The 26252-nt window shown below is 37.5% G+C and overlaps 2 protein-coding genes across 6 annotated transcripts in view; one reads left to right on the top strand and one right to left on the bottom strand.

The window, feature by feature from the left end:
* The window catches only part of Vezt (vezatin, adherens junctions transmembrane protein), a 60438-nt gene extending 43818 nt beyond the window's left edge, over window positions 1–16620 (top strand). For 2 of the 3 annotated variants that reach the window (XM_048358060.1, XM_048358052.1), the window contains exons 8-12: window positions 2310–2641; window positions 7938–8131; window positions 11139–11239; window positions 12669–12876; window positions 15617–16620. In XM_048358060.1, the coding sequence (XP_048214017.1) occupies window positions 2310–2641; window positions 7938–8131; window positions 11139–11239; window positions 12669–12876; window positions 15617–16128 (1347 nt within the window). In that variant the 3' untranslated portion in view covers window positions 16129–16620. Of the gene's footprint in view, window positions 1–2309; window positions 2642–7937; window positions 8132–11138; window positions 11240–12668; window positions 12990–13021; window positions 13588–15616 lie in introns of those variants that run through there. The other variant, XR_007212645.1, reaches the window with a different exon arrangement.
* A 4169-nt stretch (window positions 16621–20789) lies between these two features.
* Window positions 20790–26252, bottom strand: part of LOC125360052 (uncharacterized protein C3orf20-like) — a 77550-nt gene continuing 72087 nt past the window's right edge. For all 3 annotated transcript variants that reach the window (XM_048358022.1, XM_048358030.1, XM_048358039.1), the window contains one exon: window positions 20790–21297. In XM_048358022.1, coding sequence (XP_048213979.1) covers window positions 21291–21297 — 7 coding nt within the window. In that variant the 3' untranslated portion in view covers window positions 20790–21290. The remainder of the gene's footprint in view (window positions 21298–26252) is intronic.

Raw genomic sequence — 26252 nt, 5'->3', positions numbered from 1 at the left:
GCATCAATTCTGAGTTGCTTACAAGAACTTTATCAAAGCATAGAGAAATGTCTGTCTGAAGTAAAATAGTCAGAACATATCATATATAGGTGCTGTAACTGTAACTCTGGTTTTTAAAACAAAACATGTTAATATTAGAGGGTGGGACTTTGGATAATAATTCAGTATCATGACTATTTTATGCTATAGTGAAAAGTTTTTTCACAAGACCCTCTGAGCAACTCATAATAAGGTTGAACAGAGTTGAGTTTATTATATTTTAGCCCTGATTGAAGCTATTTGGCCTGGAATAAACTACTTAAACTTGCCTGTAAAAGAGGAATAACCATATCTGTTTGGTATTAAGTGAGAAAAACCTACAAAACACCTAAAATGGGGCTTGTCATAAAATAGATATTTAAAAAGCCAGTTGTTTTGGGAGACACAATTGTGGTATTTCTTCATTTCCTTTTTATTTATTTTTTGCCAGTCCTGGGGCTTAGACTCAGGACCTGAGCACTGTCTCTGGCTTCATTTTGCTCAAGGCTAGCACTTGAGCCACAGCACCACTTCTGGCTTTTTCTGTTCTGCGGTGCTAAGGAATCGAACCTAGGGTTTCATGTATGCAAGGCAAGCACTCTACTGCTAAGCTGCATTCCCAACCCCTTAAATTATTTTTTGTTTACTAATGAAGATGTGACTTTCCTATTTTCTTACATTTTGGGTATGTTTTTCAAGCTTGTTAAATCCTGAATTGTGTAGGCAGCAAATTGAGAAAGTGGATCTGGAAAGCCGGACTTGCCGCTTTCACCAAGCTCACTTGGCTCCTGCCGGGTAACTCTTACCTCATGAGAGTCCATGAACCACTTCTTTCAAGTAACACTATTTTAGAGACCTTCCTGGCCACTTCCTTCCCTTCTATTCCTTCCTTCCACTCCCTCCTCATGTGTATATATCTGTTCACACATGAACACATACTTATTGTTCTCCTTTTCTGAAGCGATTTTCTTTCATCAACCAAGAAATACTCTTTTATTCATTATTATCTATCTTTCTCCTACACACACTTGAATGAAGCTTCATTCAAGTGGAGATTCGTGTTTTTTTTTCCCCCTTGCCAATCCTGGGGCTTAGACTCAGGACCTAAGCCCTGTCCCTGGCTTCATTTTGCTCAACCCTAGGACTCGAGCCACAGAGCCACTTCTGGCTTTTTCTGTATATTTGGTGCTGACGAATTGAACCCAGGGCTTCCTGCATGCTAGGCAAGCACTATTCTGTTAAGCCACATTCCCAGCCCCCAAGTGGAGATTGTTGTTCCCTTATTTTCTTCACAGCTGTATTATCAGCACCCAGTACAGTGCCTGGCATATCATAGATGTTCAAGAAGTATTTCCTAAACAAATGAATAAAACAATAAAGGAAATCACTGTAGTCACCAACTTTAATGATTAAATAAGAAGACTTACAAGTAAGCTGATTTATTTTCAAGAATTCCCAGATAGTGTATCTTTAGCAGTTTGGAAATCTGACCTTGCTCACTTAAAATATTAGTGATAAAATAGCTTTACATGAAGTTAATCCATTACTTGTATAATTTTAAAATTCATTCAACAAAACTATCTTAATAATGCCAATTGTCAATGTTGTGAATAATTGGGATCTAAGTTCTCTAAAGTAGTTCTATCCTATTTTTGTTGTCTGCTACCTGTTTTCATATTAGAGCAGTCCCTCCTGTGGTTGCTTTAGGGTCATTGCCTTATCTTAAATAGGGCTGCATCCAGAGAAATTCTTTGCTGCTGGATTCAGGCTGTATCCCTCAAAAACATGTTTTCTGGCATTCCTGGGCTATGAATACTCTTGGACTGATTTTTGTGTTAATTACTTCGCTAGTTCCTAGACCAAAATAGTCTTATTTTTGAACCAAAACCTCTCAGTCAATCTGTTACTTAGGTCTTTGGACGCATACATGCCCTTACATCAATCTCAGTTTTTTTCCTTTCTATATGAATTTCACTCAAGAAGGATGGTTCTAATAAGTGTTTAATTCCATCTACACTTCCCATTTAGCATAGTAGAGGCTAAATTATATATAAGTATTACCTGCTCTACTGGGGTCCTAAGTTTCTTCATGCCATGAGTACATAATGAGGTATAATGTTCTCAGCCAATTAGAATTATTAGATCAGCTACATTTATTAGAATAAAGTGAAATATCTAAACTAGAAGTTAAGTCAGGCAATAAAGAAATTTGTAGCTTGTTTTGAATGTTGATTAAAATTCCTTCTTATCCCTCCCCCACTTCTCACCCTTCTCTGTGATTTGTTTTTTAGGTTTTGTTCCAACTCTGGGTGGCACAGAGTTCAGAGTTCTTCAGACGGCTGGCGCTGCTACTTTCTCCAGCCAACTCACTGTTGGGGCCCTTGCTTACTCCAGCACATTTGCCTCACCGTATTTTATCTGATGTGACTCAAGTTCTACCTCATGCTCATTCTGCCTGTTTGGAAGAGCTTAAGCGCAGCTATGAATTCTATCGGTACTTTGAAACTCAGCACCAATCAGCTCCCCAGCGTTTATCCAAAACGCAGCAGAAGTCAAGGGAGCTGAATAATGTTCACACAGCAGTGCGCAGCTTACAGCTCCATCTGAAAGCCTTACTGAATGAGTAAGTTTAGACGCCATATAAGGGAATGGTCCAATAATTAACAAGCTCCCTGGTGCCATTGTTGACAGCTAGGTCCTAGCTAGAAAGAACAAACAAAATTGAGACATGTGGCATGAATGGTAGTTGTTAGAAATGTAGCAGATGACCCATGATTTGTAAGAATTCTAATTTTGGAAAACATTTATACTGTTTACTTTTTCTGATATCAACAGAAAACCTAGAAAGTTTGAACAGAAGCAGATGTTCATTGTCTCTGAAGCTCAAATGGAGACATTATGAAACATAACTCTCTTAGGCTACGTAGGACTTTTAAGACTGGCACAAGCAGTCTGAGAGAAGTACTTGCCAGGCCTGAAGAGTACAGAAGGTGGTGTTATATGCACCTGAAGAACAAAAAGTTTCCATCTTTCTAAATACCTGGCAACAGATTTGGAACATTTTCTCTAGCACAGCACACGTTTTTGGAGGCTTAGTTGAACTGTCAAAGCTAGGGTCCACAGTTTGTATTTCTCGATCTCCTACTTTGTACATTTAGTACTCAGTCATTTGTCATAATTCAGTGTACCTTTGCCAACTGAAAATAGCCTTTTCATTTACTTCTGCATGGCCATTTTTACATTTTCACTGAGAGCTGGAGGAGAGAGGTGGCTCAAGTGGTAGAGCACTTGGCATAAGGCCCTGAGTTTAATCCCCCCAAAAAGAAAGAAAACAAAATGGACTCAAAACATAAAATACCTAACATAATCATTCTGATGCAACTTTTCCTTAAAATCTAGTCAAAGTTAGATCAATTGGATGCCTGAGTTCTTTTTGTTTTGGGAGGCAAGAGGGTCTTAGGAATATACTGAGCTGACAAGATTAGTTAATTTACTTGGCCTAAAAGACCAGACAAGAAGGAGAAGTAAGATGGCAACAATTAGCTTTGTAAGGTAAGTATCTGACATATCAGTAAAATCAGAAAGTGAGTTGTTGTAAGGGGAATGAAGATAAGATGTACAAAGGATAGAAATTTAAGGTCAAAAGAATATTTTGAGAAGATAGATTATTCCCATAACTTTGAGGCCTAGGATGGGTGAGATAGGATAGGTCCATATAAAGGTTACAGCATGGGGAAAATGAAGAGACCATGAGATGAGGGTGTTGCAGTGATTCGTATCTGGTGTTCCATCACTTGCCACAGCTCCACCTCCTCCATCTGCTGATCTAACAGGTGGGTGCTAACCCAGCTCTTAGTAAGAAACATGGGAGATAAGGCCATCCTCACTTAAGTTGATGGCAAAATTTGAGTTATCAGAGGAAAATGAAATTTCAATGGAGAAGTTCTATTAGTCAAAACCAGAGTTTCCAAAGAATTCATTTTTGGCAATAGAATCAGAAATATAGCAGATATATTAGATGCATTAGAGTAAAGGAAAATAGCTTAGAGAGGGAAGGGGGATATACTCTATGAACATGAATACAAATAAAAAGCTTTGTACCTCAGACAGAAATTGTGAACTATGTGAAGAAGTATGTGTGGGGCTGGGGATATGGCCTAGTGGCAAGAATGCTTGCCTCATATACATGAAGCCCTGGGTTTGATTCCCCAGCACTATATATATGGAAACTGGCCAGAAGTGGCGCTATGCTCAAGTGGCAGAGTGCTAGCCTTGAGCAAAAGAAACCAGGGACATTGCTCAGGCCCTGAGTCCAAGCTCCAGGACTGGCCAAAAAAAAAAACAAAACAAAAGTGTGTGTCTTGTCTTAAAATGGGACAGTCCAGCTGGGCACTAGTGGCTCACACTTGTAATCATAATTATACCAGAGGCTGAGATCTGAGGATCGCTGTTCGAAGCCAACTCTGGGCAGGAAAGTCCATGAGATGTTTTTCTCCAGTACATTACCAAAGAGGCCAGAGTGGAGCTGACTCAAGTGGAAGAGTGCAAGCCTTGAGCAAAAGAAGCTAAGGACAGCACCCAAGCTCGGAGTTCAAGTCCCAGCACCAGCCCCCCCCCCAAAAAAAAAGAAAGAAAAGGAATAGTCTTTATATGCTATTACACATTGACTTTCTATATACATTAACTAAAAAGTATACCAGCCACAAATTATCATATGATTTTCTCAGTATTGCTGCTATATACTACCTGAGAGATAAGGTCTTCCTGTATAGCCTAGGTTGGCCTCGAATTCACTATGTAGCCCATCTTGGCCTCGAACTTAACAGCCTCCTGCTTCAGCCTTCAGAGTGCTGGTTGTAGGTGTACATTACCATACTTAGTTCATACCACTTTGAAGCATGCTATTTTTTAAAAATGCCTTTTTTATGTGTGTAGTATTGATAGGCCTGTGTACACTAGGCATGGTCCCTACCATTTGAGCTATACTTCCTAAAAAACAAATTGCTTTAGGGCTGGGAATGTGGCTTAGTGGTAGAGTGCTTGCCTAGCAAACATGAAGCCCTGGGTTCGATTCCTCAGTACCACATAAACAGAAAAGGCAGAAGTGGTAATGTGGCTCAAGTGGTAGAGTGATAGCTTTTTTTTTTTTTTTTGGCCAGTCCTGGGGCTTGGACTCAAGGCCTGAGCACTGTCCCTGGCTCCTTTTTGCTCAAGGCTAGCACTCTGCCACTTGAGCCACAGCGCCACTTCTGGCCATTTTCTGTATATGTGGTGCTGGAGAATTGAACCCAGGGCCTCATGTATACGAGGCAAGCACTCTTGCCACTAGGCCATATCCCCAGCCCTAGAGTGATAGCTTTGAGCAAAAAAAGAAGGTCAGAGACAGGGCCCGGGCCCAGAGTTCAAGCCCCTCCCCGCAACAAAAAAAATGGCTTTATATCTTATACTTTGAAATCTTTTTGAGTCTCTTCCTTTTCTCATTTGCTGTTCCCACTCTATGCCTCAGCAAGATCATCTTACCTCTTACCTACCCTTGGGTTTTAGACACTAGCCATTCCCCTACCCCAGAGAGTACACTACCATATTAAGAGACATATATGAAGATTGGACTTAGAAGCCAGTGGGCAGACAAAGCCAAAATACTCTCATCTTCAATTATTAACAAGCAAAAAGCCAGAAATAAAGATGTAGTTTAAGTGGTAGAACACCAGCTTTGAGCAAATAAACTAAGCAATTCTCAGGCCCCAGTACCAACACACACACACACACACACACACACACACACACACACACACACACACACTGAATATATTTCTGTATTCACTTTTATACTTTAAACTGAAAATCTTAACTGGTTTCCAAAGTTAGTTGCTTGGAGCCTATGTAAAATACTTACAGAAAGTGTTGCTATAATCTAAGTCTGTATTCCTGTCTTTATTTCTCACTGTTTTCTGACCTGCTAAATTATTCAAATGCCTTTTCCCCATGTTTTATCTAACATGGTCTTCCTCACTTTTTAAATAAGCATATTTTTCCATATATGTGTATATGTGTGTGTATATATATGTGTGTATGTATATATATACATATGTGTGTGTGTATATATATATATATATATACACACACACATATGGTGCTGACCCTGGGGTTTGAACTCAGGGCCTAGGTGCTGTCCCAAAGCTTTTGTGCTCAAGGCTAGCATTCTACTGATTAAGCCACAGCTCCACTTCCAGCTTTTTCTGAGTAGTTTATTGGAGCTAAGAGTCTCACAGACTTTCCTACCCAGGCCGGCTTTGAACTGTGATCCTCAGATCTCAGCCTCCTGAGTAGCTAGAATTTCAAGGCATGAGCCATTGGTGCTCTGATCCTTTTTAGGATATGTTTAATAAAATATATTAGTTGTATGGGGGAAGTAGAGGAGTGATTATTATAACATTTTTTTCCATATGTGCATACAATCTACCCATCAACCTACCCCATCTGTCCATCTCTCTTACCCAGACCCCCTTCTTAAAACAAATTTACTTGGTATCATTATCCTATTTTGAACACACATATAAAATAGTTTGATTATATTTGCTGTCTCCCTCTCCATTCCCCTTCCCCCTCCCACTAATAATACAGGCATAAATTTTACCCATCCTTTAATGCTGCCCTTCCATGGCTTTCACCTGTCCATACCCAGAGATGGTAAGGTAGTTCTTTTCCCTTCTAATTTTTTTTTCATCAGTCCTGGGGCTTGATCTCAGGGCCTGGGCACTGTCCCTAAGCTTCTTTTGCTCAAGGCTAGCACTCTACCACTTGAGCCACAGTGCCACTTCAGGATTTCACACATGCTAGGCAAGCGCTCTTCCACTAAACTATATTCCCACCCCCACCTTCTGATTTCTTAAAACACTGTCTTTATCATGTTATCCTGTGATCCTGGATTTGGTCCAGCATTTCTGGTTTCTTTAACTCTTTGGACTTTTCTATTAATATACATTAGTTATACAAAGTGGAGGTTTATTGTAAATTCCTACAATGTAGGTTTAATTCTTTGAGCACAGAAATACCTAGTATGTACACAAGAAATACTTGTTGAATAGGTACATAGTATTGTTTAGAAGATTTGTTTGGCTGATAGAAATTGAATCCAGTGTTCTCAGGCATATTAACCACTGAGCTACATTTCTATCCCCTTTAAATCTTGTTTAGGGGAAAGGGAAGTACTAGAGTTTGAACTCAGGGCTTTTTTGCTTGCTTGGCAGGTACTTTCCTACTTGTGCCGTGCACCTACCCTTTCTACTTTAGTTGGGGTTTTTTGTTGTTGTTTTATTGTCATGGGGCTTGAATTCGGGGCTTGGGCGCTATCCTAAGCTCTTTCTGCTCAGGTCTAGTGCTTTACCTCTTTGAGTTGTAGTGCCACTTCCAGTTTTCTAGTTAATTGGAGATTAAGAGTCTTACCGACTTTCCTGCCCAAGCTGGCTTTGAACCACAATCCTCAGATCTCAGCCTCCTGATTTAGTTACTTTTTATGTAGTATTTACTGATTATACCCTGGCTGGCCTAGGCTGTGATCCTTTTTATACTTCCCTCATAACTGTAATTCCAAGCACACACAATAGCTCCTGGCTTTATTTTTTGTTGGTTGAGATGGGGTCTCACAGACTTAGTTGCTCTGGCTGACTTGTAGTCTGAGTCCTTCCAGTCTGCCTCCTGAGTAGCTGGGATTACAGGCATAAGCCACCTCATTCCTGGCCCAGTAGATCATTTTTAAGGGTATAGTTCAGTGGAGTCAAATACATTATACAGCCATCACCACTATTTATCTCTACAGCTTTTTCATTTTATGAGCTCCTTTTTTAAATACATAGAAAATACTTATAATTTTCCATTGTATATTTTTAAATATCTGTTTATTTTTCTCTATTATCCAGGGTAATAATTCTTGAAGATGAACTTGAAAAGCTTGTTTATACTAAAGAAACACAAGAGCCAGTATCAGAAGCCTACCAGGTCCTAGAACAGAAACTAAAGTTGATTGAGCCCCATGTTCAAGCAAGCAACTGTTGCTGGGAAGAGGCCATTTCTCAGGTGGACAAATTGTTACGAAGAAAAACAGACAAAAAAGGTACCTTTGGAGCTATCTTAGGCACATGTTCATCAAACATACTCATTCCAGTCTGGTATAAGGCTTCACACAACCTTAGTTTCTAAAGTAAATAAAGCCTGTTAAATTTATGTTTACAAGTTGGCACTAAATTCAAATCTTGGCTTGTATTGTCATAAAACAATTATAGTTTGAGCATTCAGTAAATCTCCTTTAAAAGAAAAAACTGACGTGATTCAGTAGACACCATGTTGAAAATGAACTATACAATTCATGGGTGGAAAAAATTGGGAGAAAACAAAGCAAGCAGTGCATTGTCCAAAAGAAATATACTCATTACCTGACTGTAACCCCTCTGTACATCACTGTAATTATAACAATAAAAAACTGAAGTGAAAGGATGAATTTTAATCACTTTTTTTTAGTATTAAGAATTCCAGAAACTTATATTTAGGACAATAAAAGAAAGAATTCAGCTAAGCATAGTGATCCAATGGAATACTCTTCTGCAATAAAAAGAGTAATACAATTAAGTACTGCTGACTCATGCTCATAATCTAGCTACTCGGGATGCTGAGGTCTGAGGATTGAGGTTAAAAGCCAGCCACGGCAGAAAATTTCATGAGACTCCAGTGAGCCAGCAAAATGCCAGACTGGAGACATGGCTGAATTACCAGAGAGCCAGCCATGAACAAGAAAGCTGAGCAAGAGAGAGCACAGCTAAGATAATGAGTTGCTAAGATTATGAGCATGAGCCACCGGTACCTGATTATATCACTCCTTTTATTGCAGAATAATACTCTGTTGGATCACTATACTTGGCTAAATTCATTCTTTTATCACCCTAAATGTAAGTTTCTGGAATTTTTAAGTTCAAGCCCAAAGACAAGTACCAGCACCAAAGAAAAAAGAACACGTAACAGCATGAAGTTTTCTCTCTATATTAGATGAAAGAAGCCAGACTCAAATCACTACATATTTCTTACTTGATTTACATGACATTTTTAAAATATTAACGAAACACTAAACAGACTAGTCATTGCTAGGAGCTGGATATAGAGGGAGGAATGAGTTACAGAGGCAGCAGAAGTTAATATTTGTCTAAACTCGTAGAATTGTATACTCACTGAACTTTTTAAGCAAATAAAGTAAATTAGCTTAAGTTATTTTAACCTTGTGTTCTGGGAATTTAGCTTAGAGCCTTGTACTTGTACTTGCTAGGCAGGTGCTCTGCTACTTGAGCCCTACTGCCTGTCCATTTTGTTTTATTTATCAAATAGGGTCTCTTAAGTTTATGCCTGGGAAGAGCTGGACCACTTTCTTTTTACTTTTGTTGTTGTTGTTGTTGTTGTTGTTGTTGTTGTTGCTGCTGGTCCTGGGGCTTGAACTCTGGGCCTAGGCACTGTCCCTCAGCTTCTTTTGCTCAAGTTTAGCACTCTACCACTTTAGCCACAGCAGCACTTCCGACTTTTTTCTGAATGATTTATTGGAGATGAGAATGTCACAGATTTTCCTGCCTGGACTGGCTTTGAACCTCAATCCTCAGATCTCAGCCTTCTGAGTAGCTAGGATTACAGGTGTAAGCTTTCTGAGTAGCTAGGATGACAGGCTTCTTTTCAACTTATTGTTGTAAATGGGATCTCACTAACTCAGCCTGGGCTGATCTACCTCCTATACCCCCAACTCACTTGGTTTAGGTTTTGCTTGAATTTATATTACTGTGTTGGTTGCTATCTGGTAATATTCTCCATTTTTCCTTATACCTTGATAGTCTACTGTAAGATAAAATATCCACTTACTTAGATACCTCTTTCCATATTTAGATCAGTAAAAACATGGATTCTGATTTATTTGGTGAATCCTAATTCATTAATTTTCTTCCTTTCTCAAACTGAGGTAGGTGTCAGCTGATTTGAATCAACATTGAGTACTTCCTTGCTTGTGCTTTCTTAGCTTCAGTCTGATACCAGCCTTGTCTATATGAAACCCTCAACTCTTTTATAGGAGAATGGCATTTAGAAACCAAGATCTTGAGTGTTAGGCATGTTTACTGTCATGAGATAAAATACAGAATTGCTCTGTGTATGTGCCTGCGCACTAGGCCTGGGACTTGGACTTGGACTCAGGTCCTGGGCACTGTACTCAAGACTCTACCTCTTGCCACAGCTCTACTTCCAGCTTTTTGGTGGTTAATTGGAGGTAAGATTCTCACAGACTTTTCTGCCCAGGCTGGCTACTGAACCATGATCATCAGATCTCAGCCTTCTGAGTAGCTAGGATTACAGGTTTGAGCCACAAGTGCCTAGCTTTTAATTGCTTTTACACCATCTCATTGTAAGGATGGAGCTACAAAGTTTGAGTGTACCTATAGGTTCTTACACAATGCAGGTCTATTTCTGTATATATCTGTCTATAGATGTAATAACCATGAGTCACACTAACAATGAATTGCACTCTCTACCTTTCATTCAGTGCTTTACTTAACAAGGATCAGGGATGGAAGAGCCCCTTGGTGGGCTAGTGTATCCAAAGCAAGCTGGGGCTACAAGATGGGAAGAACTCTCAGTAGTGTGGCTTATGAAGTGGTGGTTAGTCACATACAAAGGGAGTGGCTTAAGTAAATATTCTAAAGATGATAGAGCCAAACTACTCACAAAGAAGGGACATACAAATACAGAAAGAGTTGGATTCTCTAGTCCCAATCCTAGAGTTAAAATATCATCAGTATAAGACTGACATTTTTGTGTGTGTGTGACAAAGAGTGGTGCTAGATCTTAAAACTATTTCTATGATCTGAACAAAATATTTTGTTTAAGGCAAAGGAGGCAGAAAACCAGATCCTCCAAGAGTTTAACTTAAATTTTAAATGTATCATATTACTGATAACTTTGATATCTTTTTAACTCTCATGAATAAAGTTTTAGTCAGAACAAGTTGGATATACAGCTAACAGTGGATTCATACCAGGAATATTTTTGTTACGTGTTTGACATTTCTTATCCTTTTTCAATGCTCTTCCCCCTTTCAGGCAAACCTGACCTTACTTGTGAGAATTCACATTGCATCACCACACCTGTGATAGCGCCTGCTCTACACATTGCAGACAAAGACCCCATCCCTGAGGAGCAGGTAAGGGAGGCAAGTGCCTTCTGGTCACTAAAGAAGAGTTTCATACCTTTCTTTTAAGTTATATAGGTAATTACCAAATGGGCTATTGTTGCTACTGTCAGGTAACTTGTTGAATTTGTTTCTAATGAGCTTCAAAATTTGAATACAATACAGAAAATTCCTATCATAGCATTAGTTCTCAGTGTCTTGGATTGGAATCATCCAGTCCACCAGCAGAATTTCTTATTTATATCCGAATTTTTCCATTTTGGGACAGGCTTTTAAAGGTAACGAAATACAATAAAAGTTAAGTATATCGGCAAAGGTACCTTTGGGAATGCTAGATGTGTTTTTAATCATGTTTCTAGATAATGCTTACCAGTATGTATACATATGTAAAAATCCTATATACTTAATTCGTAAGCACTTGACTGCATGTATTATACCTCAATTAATTAGTTAATTACCTAGTTTATTTGCTTTGTAGCCCAGCCTGGCCTCAGAGTCTTAGTCCTCCTGCATTAGCTCTCAAATGTTAGGATTATAGTTGTGTAGTACCATGCCTGACTATATATTTTAAAGAACAAAATTTTAATGATTGCATTTGTTGTTGACAGAGATTGATTTTCCTCATTCCAGAAAATTTTCTTCTTCTTAGTATTATCTACTTGGTATTCTTCATTGAAAATGGCAACCGACCCCAGTTAGTGTAATACATCATTTCTTTTAAGTCCATTCATTAGCTTACAGAACATTTTAGAGTCAGATAAGCAGGCTTGCACCAGGCTACCACAAACAGTTGCTACCACTCAAAAGAACTGTTCCAGTAGAGACTTCATTGCTAAGTCACTGGGACTGGACAGTGCCCAGGAGTAAAATGTAGCCTCAGAACCAATTCCTCTGGAAACTTGATCTGCCACTGCCCTTACTAGCATGTATTACTCAAGGTGCCCCTTGCTACTATCACAAATGTCTGAGTCAGATCAGATGCAGGTACATCAGATTAGAGGATCCAATTGCATTTGCCTGAGCCTTTCCTGCAAGGACAGCTGGGTAAGATATATCCTACCCCCTCTTGGAAATATGGAAGACCATAGATGACACTCTCTCTATTCCTAGGAACTTCCTGGGAAATCAAAAAGAACCAGAGTTTACTGTAAGAAAAATATGCCTAACCACATCCCCAGATTTGTAGCCCTTTCAGTTTTTGTTGGCATAGCAAATACCTCTGATTTTGACTGTATTTATAGTATGTTATCAAAGTAGAACAACAGCCATAAAAATGGTTCATGACACTGTTAATATCAACTGTGTACCCCTCACCACACATACTCCTGTCTGTACCATGATGACCTGTGCCAAGAGTAACTCTTCGTTTATCTCAGAAATGAGTAGCTACAATGAAGTGGATGCCAGTAGAAAAACTGCCTTTTCTTTTATTCATTTTCAGGAACTAGAAGCTTATGTAGATGATATAGATATAGACAGTGACTTCAGAAAGGATGATTTTTACTACTTGTCTCAAGAAGACAGAGAGAGACAAAAACGTGAGCAGGAAGAATCCAAGAGAGTGCTGCAGGAATTAAAGTCTGTGCTGGGATTTAAGGCTTCAGAGGCAGAAAGGCAGAAATGGAAGCAGCTCCTATTTAGTGATCATGGTAAGCTTCAACTTCAGAGCCAAAGCTTATTTCAATGAAGGAGATTTGTTTTCTGAGCCATGAATCTTATTTCAACTGTATTCTTTTGGGTCCATCAGAAAGCATAGAACTTTATCATGTAAAAACAAATGTGAAGAAAATGTAGATATGAAGTCATACTTTTTGGTTAGTTCTTTTAATTGTTTTACTACATTTGTTTCAGAGTTGAAATTAAGTTGAATAATTTGAGCTGGGTGTTGGTGGTTCATGCCTGTCATCCCAGCACTGTGAAGGTTAATGGCGAATCATAAATTCAAGGCCACCCTGATCTATGTAATAAGACTATGTCTTAATTAAACAACAAAAAATTAGTGATTTTGAGATTATCAACTTTGTTCACTATATTAAAAGAACCTCATGAAGGACAAAATTAATAATTCTTCTCTTACTATTGAAAAGAATTAAGACCTAGGCCAGTTAGCCATGCCCTTAGGTTTACTTAAATAACTTGATGATTTGGGATTAGAGGATACATCATCTCCATCCTCAAATTTGGACATGCTTGCGTGATTGATAATACCAAAAATTAACCTTAAGCTGTTATTCACACCTTCTTTCTTTAGCCACACTTCCTGTTAGACAGGAAAGGATGAGGAGAAGCTTGATACTTGGCAATGTTGATCTAGCTCATTCCTTGTTGAATTAACTCCTATGATTTCTGAGTCCTTTCCATTTTAGAGGTTTGTTTTCTTTTAGGTCTGGGCCTGGGTGCTGTCCCTGAGATCTTCAGCTCAAGGCTAGCGCTCTACCCCTTAAGCCACAGAACCACATCCAGTTTTCTGGTGATTAATTGGAGATAGAGTCTCACAGACTTTCCTGTCTGGGCTGGCTTTGATTCATGATCCTCAGATCTCAGCCTCTTGAGTATCTAGGATTACAGGCGTGAGTCACTGGTGCCCACCTTTCTTTCTAAGCTATCCTGTAAATTCCAGACTTTCCTCAGGCAGCATACTATCTTAAAACCTATAATGGTTTCTTATTGTATTAGCTTCTCCACCATAAGAAACCCAACATTCCACTAACACTGTTGGTATATTGGGCCTACACAAATTAGAGGTGAATGATATTATGTATTAAGCACTACTGATTTTTATGTGTTCAGGTTTGTTTGATTTGGAGGGGGGGGTTGGGGTGGTATTGTCTCTATAACTAAATTCTTAAGTTAGGGCTTAATTATTCCCACAGCTTTCATTCAGCAAGTTATTTATCTGACATGTATTTACTGAGTACTCATTAGATGCTAGGCTCTATTTACTTGTATCCTTAGCACAAAGATGAAGAAACAACAATGTATACCCTCCTAGAGTTTTACATTCTAACTCACTTGTTATCTGATCCTCACATTATGCAGATTCTGCCTCCCCATTCAGTTAGCAATAATCACAACTATCAGCCAATGCTAACACGTTACATTTGTTAAAGACTAACAGAATTATAGACTGAAAGTGTACATAATAGTGAAAATAGCATTTGATGTAAGCTTTTTTTATTGTTTAGTATTTTCTTCATGTAGCTTTAAAATTACCTATTGACACAGTGGGCAAATAGGAGAAATGTGTCTCATCCTCAGGTATGTGCTTTTGATACAGTTTGCATTTTAAAAAGCAATAATACTGTGTCGTTTATGAAAATAAGTAAAAGTTTGCTGAAACTATAAAATGCTTTCCCATGAAACTTTCCAGTACATCTTCCAGAGTTGTTTTCGTCTCTGCCTACAGGGGAAAAGTCCGAATGGAATTAGAAAGGGAAACTCTACACTGGAACCTGCTGTGGCCATTTTTTTCTGTGGTTGCTGCTTCTCTAGTGGAGTTAGTTCTTGGAAGTGGACACGTTTTACAAATATATTTTTTAAGTACACGCCAGATCTTCAAGAAGCACTTTTTCCCTCCATCATGCTTCATAATAGATTGTTTTGTACTAACCCCTCATGCTGGGAGGAGAGACTAACATCAAGAGGGGCTAAATAAAACTTCATTTTCCTTGCAAGGACAACCTTCTGCCGTATGGATATATATTCTATTTGTGGATTGTACTTTGTTCGGTAGTTGATCTTGAATGAGATTTTATTTCACCTTTGCTTTTCTGTAGCACCGCAATATGTGTAGAAATATGGCTTCCATTAGGGTCTTTTAGGTGGTTAACAAGTAAAATTAATTATATGTTGTATTTGTTTCCATACTGCTTTAACTTGTAAAAAAAAATATGTGTATGTGTGTGTATTGAATATATGATCATTGTCTGGGTCACTTGAGGCTTTTTTGCAGTAAAAAACAACATTGCTTATTCTTTAACAACAATATCTCTCAGAATGGGCATCAGAATCAAAAGGAAGGTTTATAAAACATGGCTCTCCCCTAGCCCAAAGTTTCCAGTACAGTAATCTGGGATCAGACACTGGAATTTGTATTTCTGACAACTTCTTAGGTGATAATCAGTCCTGTTGGTTCAGAGACCATACTTTGAGGACCATTGCTTTTCATTTTAAAAATCTTTAGCAAACATCCATCTCATTTAACTTTGTAGGCATTTTATCTTTTATTAAGTTCCCTAAATTTATAAATTTATGTTGATTTTTACTAGGAAATTTTGTTAAGCTTTTATTTATTGTTCTTTTTAAGAAAAAAATCAATTGGGAATTTGAATCATTTCTGAGTCCTTAGTTATTATTTTTCTTTTCCTTTTCTTTCCTTTTTCTTTGAAGCTGTGTTGAAATGCTTGTCTCCTGTAGACCCAGTGGAACCCATAAGTAATCCAGAACCATCTATGAATTCAGATATTGGAGAAGTTGGTAACAACGACACTGATGAAGAAAGTAGTAAACCTTCCACAGCTGACAATGAGATAAGTAGGACTGAGTATGTATGTGAGGACGCTGTAGAAAGTCAAAAGAAAGACACCGCAGCAAATGAGGCCTTCCTTGGAGGAACCACAGAAAGAATGTACTACCAATATGAGAGTGAACATGAACTACAGCAAGTCAGTAGTGGCGGCCTGGCCACTGCCCCTTCACCTCCCAGAGACTCACCAGAGCCCTCCATTAAGCAGAGGTTGGCACGGCTACAGCTGTCCCCAGAATTTACCTTCACCGCTGGCCTCGCTGCAGAAGTGGCTGCTAGATCTCTCTCCTTCACCACCATGCAAGAACAGACTTTTGGAGATGAGGAGGAAGAACTTGTAATTGAAGAAAGTGAAAATGAAGTAGAAGAAAAGTGAGCATCAAGATGAAGTCATTTTAGATGGTTCCTATTACAAAAGTGTTTTAGCCTCAAGACTGGAAAGGGAAAAATGAGTGTAAGTTTACTATATCTAAAGCTAAGATGTGAATGTGCAGAAAGAACCCTGGTTTGAACAACTGATCTAAAATTAGTAGTTACCTGTAAATGGATGGTCTTTTAGAAAAATGAGAAAGGTAAGGGCTCTTTTTGAATAAACAGCTATTTTAATGTGGCACAACTGATGATCTTGATAATTCTTTAAATACTTTTAATAAGAAATGAATTTATCATTTCTTGCCAGGATTTGCTACCGTAAGGTAACTAGGATAATTCTCTTGCAAGAACATTAACATTTAGTATGACTCCTTTTTACTGTATCCTTGCAGTTAACAACTGCAGCTATTATGTCAATAACAGTTGTTTGTATTTTATTTTTGTTTATACCAGTCTTAAAGATACAGGTTCTGAATAAAATACTTAATTCATACAATTGATGTGTGCTGGGGTTTGGAACTTAAAACCAAGTCTCAAAAGTATTTGGGTTATAATTCAGTAGTTCATTTTCAGAAGTCCTACAGTCTTAAAAGAGAACTTTGTACCACTTTAAGAACCTCCATTTCAGGCCGGGAATATGGCTTAGTGATAGAGTGCTTGCCTAACATGCATGAAGCCCTGGGTTCAATTCCTCAACACCACATAAACAGAAAAGGCTTGAAGTGGCACTATGGCTTAACAGGTAGAATGCTAGCCTTGAGCAAAAAGAGGCTCACATACAGTGCTCAGGCCCTGAGTTCAAGCCCCAGGACTGGCAAAAAACAAAACAAACAAAAACTCCATTTCAAATTTATTTTTCATTCCCATTGCAACCGAAAGAAATGATATCAAAGTGAGGTCCTTATATTCAAAGACCCCTTCCCCCCGACCTCCACCTTAACAGAAAGCTCTTTGTATCTGTTTGCTAATGTGTCATTGCCACTGGCAGGTGACAGTGCTACTATATTTTCTAGCTGTACTCAACCTTCATGAGACTCAGGAAAACTCCTGTCAGCTGCTTGGAAAGCATCCTTATCTCCCTAGAATTTCATTTACAAACTACCTCTTAAGAGACACAGCTCTGACCAATCTCATTTGTTTTGTGTTGTGATTACATTTTTATTAATAAACTAGTTTTGGTGCCTGTAGCTCCTGTCCATTAACAATTTATAGAAATTCCTTGGGAGAAATGTAGGAATGACTCAATTTATGCTGCTGTTTTGAAAAGGAAATTATATGACTCTAGATTGTCTTTACACTGAAACGTGCAGATTCCTGTAATTTATCAGTTAGTAAATTGACTTATACTAAATGTTTGGTGTTTGGTTTTCACTATTTTTTTATCCCAAGGAAAGGATTCTGCTTCATATGAATAATAGAGATCCTTTGTACCTTAAGTCATTTTGTCTTTTGCTAAAATTCTGGGACTTAACGTAATTATCATCTTAAGAACAATATCTTTGGTTAGACTTAGCAACACAGAAATAGATAAATTTTAAGAATCTTCTTGTATTAAAAATGCCATCTGTTTCCCTAGATAACAATATTTGGGTTTGCTTTCTTTTTTTAATTACATTGTTTGCCAACTCCATCTTTCCTTGAATTTGTAAAAAGCAATTATGGCAAATTTGGTAAACTCTCACCATAAGAAGAACTGGGGAAAAAATCTTTATACTATTTATCAGTGGGACTTTTTAACTCTGAAAGACTAAATTAGTTTGCTCAGAAATTCCCAATCTGCCAGTCTGATCAGCTTTATTTGCTAGCTAGTACTTAGTTTCATGAAATTTTTGATTGCTGAAATCATTATACAATCATCTTGGAACGTTAGTAAATAATCTGTTTTGCATGTTTTATTGAGATGTTTTCAAGATAAAACACTGTCTTCTCTATGAAAATTCCTTAACTAATCTTTCCTTATATTATTAGAAGTCAGTGTTCACTAGTTGCTAATCAGATACCTGCATAAGAGTTTTTTGTTTTTTGTTTTTTTGTTTTTTTTTTGCTGGGCCTGAGCCTGGGCCTGGGACTCAGCACCTGGGCTCTGTTCCTGAGCCTCTCTTTGCTCAAAGCTAGTGCTCTACCATTTGGGCCACAGTGCCACTTTTGGCTTTTTCTGTTTATGCTGTATCAAGGAATCAAACCCAGGGCTTCATGCATGCTAGGCAAGCACTTTACCACTAAGCCACATTCCCAGTCCAGGACTTATTTCTTATTGCAGATTTTAGGCCATAATCTGTAAAATTCTTGATTATTTTGGATATACTCAAGGTAATGTTTATGGCCAGCAGAATCTAAGAATATTTGTGTAGCAGTTCTTGCCATGAACACTTTATAAACAAACATACCAGTGTAACATAAACTACTGTTCTTGTTAGTGTTTTTCTAAAAACGTTTTATTTTTTCTTACCAGAGTTTTGACAAGTTTTAATAGTTTCCACTCTTTATCCAGAAGAAACCTTATTATGGGAAGAAAATTTTGTGAGGAAAACTTGTGCTTTTCAACTTTTGCATGATTAACAGTCTAATCTTAGGAATAACATTCTGACAGCTTCTAATACAAACATTGCCATAGTTTGTTTTACCATAGTTTGTTTTACAAACCTAGTACTCCAAGGAAGAACGCATGTGAAAGGCTGGTTAGGTCACTGTGAAGACAAGATTTTGACCCTTTGTAAAATTATGGCAGTACTTGACTTGGTATCTATTATGTCTTAAGTCCTTTTCCTCTGTTTTCATCAATACCTTACCTGGTTGGCATATCTAGGGTTAGATTCTTGTTGATCTTTGATTTGTTATCCCCGCTTATTTGCCAAGTTGTATGTTATCTCACTTTATGGGTTAAGTCCTTACTAGAATGATTCACACTCAGAGTATGCGAATCTATTTCTTTAGGAACTGAAACATTAGCTCAAATTTGAATTCTTAGGTTACTGGAGACAAGCAGATCAGTAGACACACACATAAGGCAAATTACAAAGGATATTAAAGAAGAAAAGTGCCAGGCTTGACTACAGAAGGACAAGCTGGAGTTTAAGTCCTAGACCCTTCAGTCTAAAGTTAGGAGTGCAGCCAGCCTAACCCCAGGAGAGTTTTCCCAGCAAAACTGTTAAATGATATTGGTATTTTCTTCTCAGATGTTTAGAAAGGAAATAAACATTTAAGACTAAAAGGCAAGATTTGATTATAAATTTGTTAGTAAAATAGGTTAAAAAAAAAACTAACAACAACCTTAAATCAGTTTTCTTAACTAGTAATATTCTTACTTATATATGAAAAGTTACAGAGGTTAATGTTAAAGCATAAAAAAATTGATATTTGTTCCACTTCAAAGTTATAAGTCAATAGAATGTTAACTAGAAATCTAGGACCCTGGATTTCATTTTTCTACAGGGACTACTTTTATCCTATGTAAAATAAGAAATCTTTTGCCAAATTTTTAGAAATAATGAGAAGGAAAGTTCAACTCATTTAGTTTTATCCTGGTATATTTTTTCTATATCTAAATAAAGCAAGGATACAAGAACTACAGACCCTAAGGCTGTGGTTTAGCTCTGTTAGGTCAGTGTTTGAAATTGCATAGATATCATGCTATATGAATGACAACCAGCCAGAGTCATTTCTCCAATTCTGTTCACAAGAATATATCTTTGCAATTCAAGTCAGATTAGAAAATGAAGCAGCAAATGTTTTAGGGAAATATAGAAAAATAATGCTTTGGTTCATTCATCCATCCTATCATCGATAGAAAACTAACTTGAATCAATTAACTTTTCAGATAATGGGGACAAGTCCATTTAGTCATTGAGTTTAACATTGTAACAACTAAGTGAACTTTCTACTTTTTTTCCTAGTTCTATTTTTTTTTTTTGGTACAGTATACAAAACATAGTCTAACCTTTTCTTTAAGAACTCCTGTCACTGGGTGATACATATCCCTCAGGGATGCTGAGATGTATAGTGTCTGTGCCCCTTTGCTCTATGACCTCACATTGCTTTGCTCTGAATTATGTCTGTTTTTTCACAGTTTCTCTATTTTTCCCTATAATCAGCTGTCATTTTTGCTGCTGTCTTGTGCCTGCCTCCTGCAGTAGGTCCCTAATTTGCTGCTTCTAATCTGCTATGGACTGAGAAACCAGATTGCAAGCTTGCTAGAATTGTCTAAACCAGAGTAAGTAGTCTGAAACAAGGCTGAGGGCTTTTTCTGTCAATAAAGCACATGGATTTTGTGATATCTGTTTGATAGTTTAGTGTTCTTTGGTTTGCTTAGTTCTGTACTAAGAATTTGCTAAACATGGCTGATATTACCAAGAACTGACTAACTTGGCCATTTGGAAAGTGACTCTTTCTAGAAATCCTGGTTTTCTGTTGAACTAAACTTCTTCCAACATTACAATCTTTTGTAATTACTTCTGAAGGAAGTCTAAAACTTACAGATTTGCCGTTTTCTTTATATTGTTTAGTCCTTTGACATTAAAATGAGTATTATTAATGTTAGTTATTATGCTCTAATGAACTAATTAAACTCGAAGAATGACTTGTTCCTGTACTAAATGACTCCATTCTGCTGGACCTGTTTTAGTTTAGTTTTGTTTTGTTCCCTGACCGGGAAACAAATAGTTTTGGTTTTGATAGTTGTTCTGATTCCTCCATTTGTATCATTGTGTAAGTGAGCTTGTAATGAGCAGTAGCCTTTCTCCACCTTCATAGTGTGCCTTCTGATCTGCCTTGGTTTTGGAGACCAGAAGACTAAGCTCATTAGAAATGTCTACAAGGTAAAAGTAAGTAGATGAAGCAGAAAAACCTGAAGAAGTGACTTTTCACTTAGTGCATGATTTTTGTGGTATCTATTACTGAGCACCTAATATGTTGCTCTCTCCAATCCAGTGAAATTACTGAACACCTGTTTGCCAAATAGAAGAATTCTATAGCAAACAGGACCATTTTGTTTCCATACTTCACTTTCCCTTAAGTTAGTTCAATACCATAATTCTTTGGCTCTGATTAAAACCAGTCGTTTGAGTTCACATTTTGTATATATTTTTGTATTTGAGTAGGATACCAATTGGTAATATTTCTTCCGTTTTTTAAGAGACATGTGTCTTCATTTCCAAGACATAAAGCAGATTAAGCCCTGGAAAAATAAGAAAATATTATTGTCACAGAGACTTGAGAATAAAGTTTATAGATTCTAAGCAACTATATGGGAATTTTTAATACACTACTTTCAAAATAGTGTCTTTGTTTTCATTCTGCTAAAGGAAATGTACTAAGCTGTGTGCTGGTGGCTCGTGCCTATAATCCTAGCTACTCAGGAGGCTGAGATCTGAGGATCGTGGTTCAAAGTCAACCCAGGCAGAAGAGTCTCCGTGAGACTCTTATCCCCAATAAACTACTCAAAAAAGCTGGAAGTGAGGTTGTGACTCAGGTGGTAGAGCACTAGCCTTGAGCACAAAGAAGCCCAGGGACAGTGCCCAGCCCTGAGTTCAAGTCCTAGGACTGGCATAAAGATATAATAAAATAAAGGAAATATATTTTAAGAGCTGACAAGTTATCACTTTGGATCTAACTATATTGAATGAAATATCTTGAAATTTGAATGCAAAGTCTCACTGTATTTGGCATGCTTAAATGGTCATTTAGTTAGTATGTGAAATTATTAAGCAAAGATGGATTTTCTTTCTTGAATAAAAAACATGTAATTTGCATGTTATATGTTCAAGTGAAATTAAGTATGTGTAGAAGTAACTATCATAGCAGCAAACAGTTCATTTTTACCAACATGCATACTGTGTTTTAGTAACTATATGGTTACTAATGATTCCATCATTTACAAAAAGGTAAGTATATTTTCTGACCATACTCCATAGAGTTCCCATAGCTTTCAAGTATCCATGCTAATGGAAGAGAGTTATAATAACAATAAAAAGCAATGACCTAAGCCAGTGTGTGGATTGAGTTGAGACTGTCATTGCAGGAGAGATAGTCACAATGCAAATGTGGATTAGTGTTACAAGAGAAAATTTCTCTTCCAGTACAGTTGCGATCAGTGTAATCCAAAAATGATACATGCAGAAGTTTAGCAGGAAGTGAGAAGCATCTATTTTATGCATATATTGTAACGTAATAAGTTTAAATGCACACAACATGTTAACTTTTCAGCATTGCAATTCGTTTTATCTTGAAATGCACTTTGCAACATGTTATTGCAATAGATTGTTATTTAAGCTTTGTATGCTTTTCAATATGTCTTCAAAAATGAAGTTAACATAAGTTATGATTGTAGAAATATTCCCTCTCCTTTATATCTTAAGAATTTCTTAGTGTGAGGTAATTTTGCTATACTAGTCTTTTGTAAGAATTCCTAAAGGTTGACACATACAAGATAAGTTGATTTTTTTCCCTTAAAACTAAAGCATGCCTTTTACAACTGCATATCTTTTTTACCCTTCCCAGCAAGTTCTTAAGGAAAGTCCATTTCTAAACTAAAGTATTTTCCACACCTTTGTCACAGTTTTACCTTCTATTCATACTATAGCTTAAGTAATACTTCCTTGCCACAACACTGGTATGTAACAGTATGGGAGACCCCAGAACTGTCACACTCATCACTGAAAGGTTGGTGTATTGTTCTGGGACAACCTTGGAGGTCCATATGGGTGAAAAGCCCAGAAGCCGGCCCAAGCTGAAAGCACTTCCAAGGAGTTTGGTTTTGTTTGGGTTTGTTCTAGGTATGGTCCCAGGGATCCCAGATCAAACCAGGCCCCTGGGCCTATCCTAGAACCAACCTAAGCTCTCGCATCATTCCTGGAGCATCAAGAGTGAGAAGATGAAGATAACCCGAGCCTGTGTTCACCAATATTCACATCTTTCTCATATGGACCTATCTGATAGCAACAAATAGTTGGGTACTCCTTTTTAAATTAGAGGAATGACATTAGGTAACAATACTATCTCCTCAGACTGGCATTACAAGCAAAAATTTCTATGTAGTAATTATTAATTGCCAGTGAGGAGCATTCTTGTGATTTTATGACCAAATAATAAAATAGATGACAAAGTCTATTTTGAACAAAAGCAACTTAACCACAAAAAAGTCAACCTACCCCCAAATAACCCTCTTCCAAAATTAATAGTTTTTTATTTTTATGATTATTTTTTCAACATATACATATTTTTATTATTATAAAGGTAATGTACAGAGGAGTTACAGTTATATAAGTCAGGTAAAGAGTATATTTCATTTTGGACAATGTCACCCTTCCCTCGAGTTTGGTTTTCTTGCTTTTTACTCAGCAACATTCCTTTGGTCTTATTTAACTAAATGATTATGCAGTTTGTGAAGGGAATTTTGTATTTGCCTTCTGCTTCCAGCTTTAAGTGCTTTTATTTTAACCTCTTGTTTCTGAAGACAGAACCTTTTTTCCTTCAACATTACTGAGTCCACAGCATTTCAGAGCTCACTTTTAGAGATTCTGTGTGGTTAATGAAATAAGCTCATGTGATAATAGTAGAAATAGGCTAAGTCCTGTGGCTGGGGATATGGCCTAGTGGCAAAAGTGCTTGCCTCGTATACATGAGGCCCTGGGTTCAATTCCCCAGCACCCACATATAAAGAAAACGGCCAGAAGTGGCGCTGTGGCTCAAGTGGCAGAGTGCTAGCCTTGAGCAAAAAGAAGCCAGGGACAGTGCTCAGGCCCTGAGTCCAAGCCCCAGGACTGGCCAAAAAAAAAAAGAAATAGGCTAATTCCTTACATTTTGCATCAGTATTTTGGAGATTTTTAGTAAATTCTTCTATTTTTGTTCCTTGTTCCAGATTTTAAATATTGTAATGTAATAACTTCATGGGCTCATAGCATAACTGCATTGCTACAATCACCTGTATAGTTTTTTGGTTACTTGTTTATTTTAGAAAATAGGATTTCTAAAAAGGCATGAAAAGACCCCAAACCAAAAGCTGTGGTGCACAATGAAAATTCATGCTGCTAATGCTTCTTCAGCAGGTTAGAGCACACATAAATAATGTACCTAACCCTATATGTGAGAAGAACACAAAATTGTGCACTTTACAACAATTTTTCATCACACTAAGATCGGTGGGTTATCCTTTAAGATAGGACTAGGAGCCCATTGAGACTCACCTAAATTACTCTAGTATGGAGCTGGTTCTACCAACTTCATATTCATCCCATAGATACTCATTCCAAAAATTCCATTCTGGTGTTTCTATTTTGCTGTATTTTCTTTTCTGCAGTGTTTTCCTATATTGGTGTGCTCTTCTGAAAGTGTAGTTAACCATATGGTAGTCTGAAATGAATATTACCCCATCTTGGGTTTGTTTTTTTTATTTGGTAGGATCTTGAAGACTTAAGACTATACTCATTGAGGGGCTGGGAATATGGCCTAGTGGTAGGTGCTTGCCTAGCATACATGAAGCCCTGGGTTTGATTCCTCAGCACCATATATATAGAAAAAGCCAGAAGTGGCGCTATGGCTGTCAAGTGATAGAGTGCCAGCCTTGAGCAAAAATAAATAAATAAATAAAAAGCCAGGGACAATGCTCAGGCCCTGAGTTCAAGGCCCAGGACTGGAAGGGGAAAAAAAAAAACTATACTCATTGAGAGGGAGGAGGCAAGGAACTTTTTTAAATTGGAATTTAAGAAATCATGTCATAGATCTTACTATCGTAACTTTTTAAGAATAGAGCTGAGAAAGTTAAGTGTATTCACATTGTAGTGAAATAGATCTCCAGGACTTCATCTTGCAAGTGTGAAACTCTTACACAGTAAATAGCAACTTCGCATTTTACTTCCCTACTGCTCCTGGTGACCACCATTCTACTTCTTGTTATATCCTAAAGTTCTCCATGTTGTAGTATATGAGAAAACTTCCTTTCTTTTAAGGCTACATAATCTACATACTTGCCATATTTCATTGATCTATTCATCTGCTGGTGAACATCTGGGTTGCTTCTACTTCTTAGTTATTAGGAATGATGCAGCTATGAATTGGTGTAAAAATATCTTTTTTTAAAGCATAATCCTTTATTAATCAAAGTGTATTTTACCACATCAGTTTTTGTTAACTTCATTATTAAAGGATTTTATAAGAACCCAACTGTAGGTTTGTATATTCTTATATTATTGTTCATCCTAAACTCAAAACATCTTCAATAAAATCTGTGCTGCTTTACATATCTTTTTGTGGATCTTTTTTTATTCTGCTGTTTACAACATGGATTAATAGCTAAAGGAAAAAGAGAAGACCCTTTTCCTTCTGTCTCTTTTTATTACACTGTATTTTTCAGCATCTAGTATACAAAAAGAAAATCTGCTTTTGATTCATTAGCACAACTTTTAGTTCTCACATACTTCACATGTTAGTTTAGCAGTGTGAAAACAGCCATATAAGTTAAAATTTCCAATTTCACCATTCTCATTGGAGACAGTAGGTTGTACTTGTTGACTAATATTACCTTCCTGTCAGAAAAGACATCTTGACATCAACAAGAAGTTAACATCCAAGGAATCATACTTTAACAACAGTGGCCAAATTGGTTTACCCACACTCTTTGGAATATTTCTGGAAGTTCTAAAATAGCTTTGTAGACTAAATGCCCCTTAAAAAGAGAACCTCTGAACTGAACTTTTAAAATAAGCTCCTTTCTTCCTTTCCAGGAAAGATCTTATGCAAGAAATAAATTCTCATAAAGGCACATTTTGAAGCTTGCCCCTTTGTCTCAGACATGCTAGTTTAAAAAGTGAAAATCTAGGGGCTGGGAATATGGCCTAGTGGCAAGAGTGCTTGCCTTGTATACATGAAGCCCTGGGTTTGATTCCTCAGCACCACATACATAGAAAAGGCCAGAGGTGGTGCTGTGGCTCAAGTGGCAGAGTGCTAGCCTTGGGCAAAAAGAAGCCAGGGACAGTGCTCAGGCCCTGAGTTCAAGCCCCAGGACTGGCACCAAAAACAAAAGTGAAAAATCTAGAAAACAGGAGGCTAAGGTCCAGAGAGTGTACATTGAAGCCATCCTGGGAAGAAAAGCCCAAGAGGCTCCATCTCAAAAATACTGAGATGTTTCTGAAATGT

This window comes from Perognathus longimembris, chromosome 1, assembly GCF_023159225.1.
Source record: "Perognathus longimembris pacificus isolate PPM17 chromosome 1, ASM2315922v1, whole genome shotgun sequence".
NCBI lineage: Eukaryota > Metazoa > Chordata > Mammalia > Rodentia > Heteromyidae > Perognathus > Perognathus longimembris.
The sequence above is the reverse complement of the archived record's forward strand: the minus strand, read 5'-3'. Positions and strand labels throughout refer to the sequence as shown.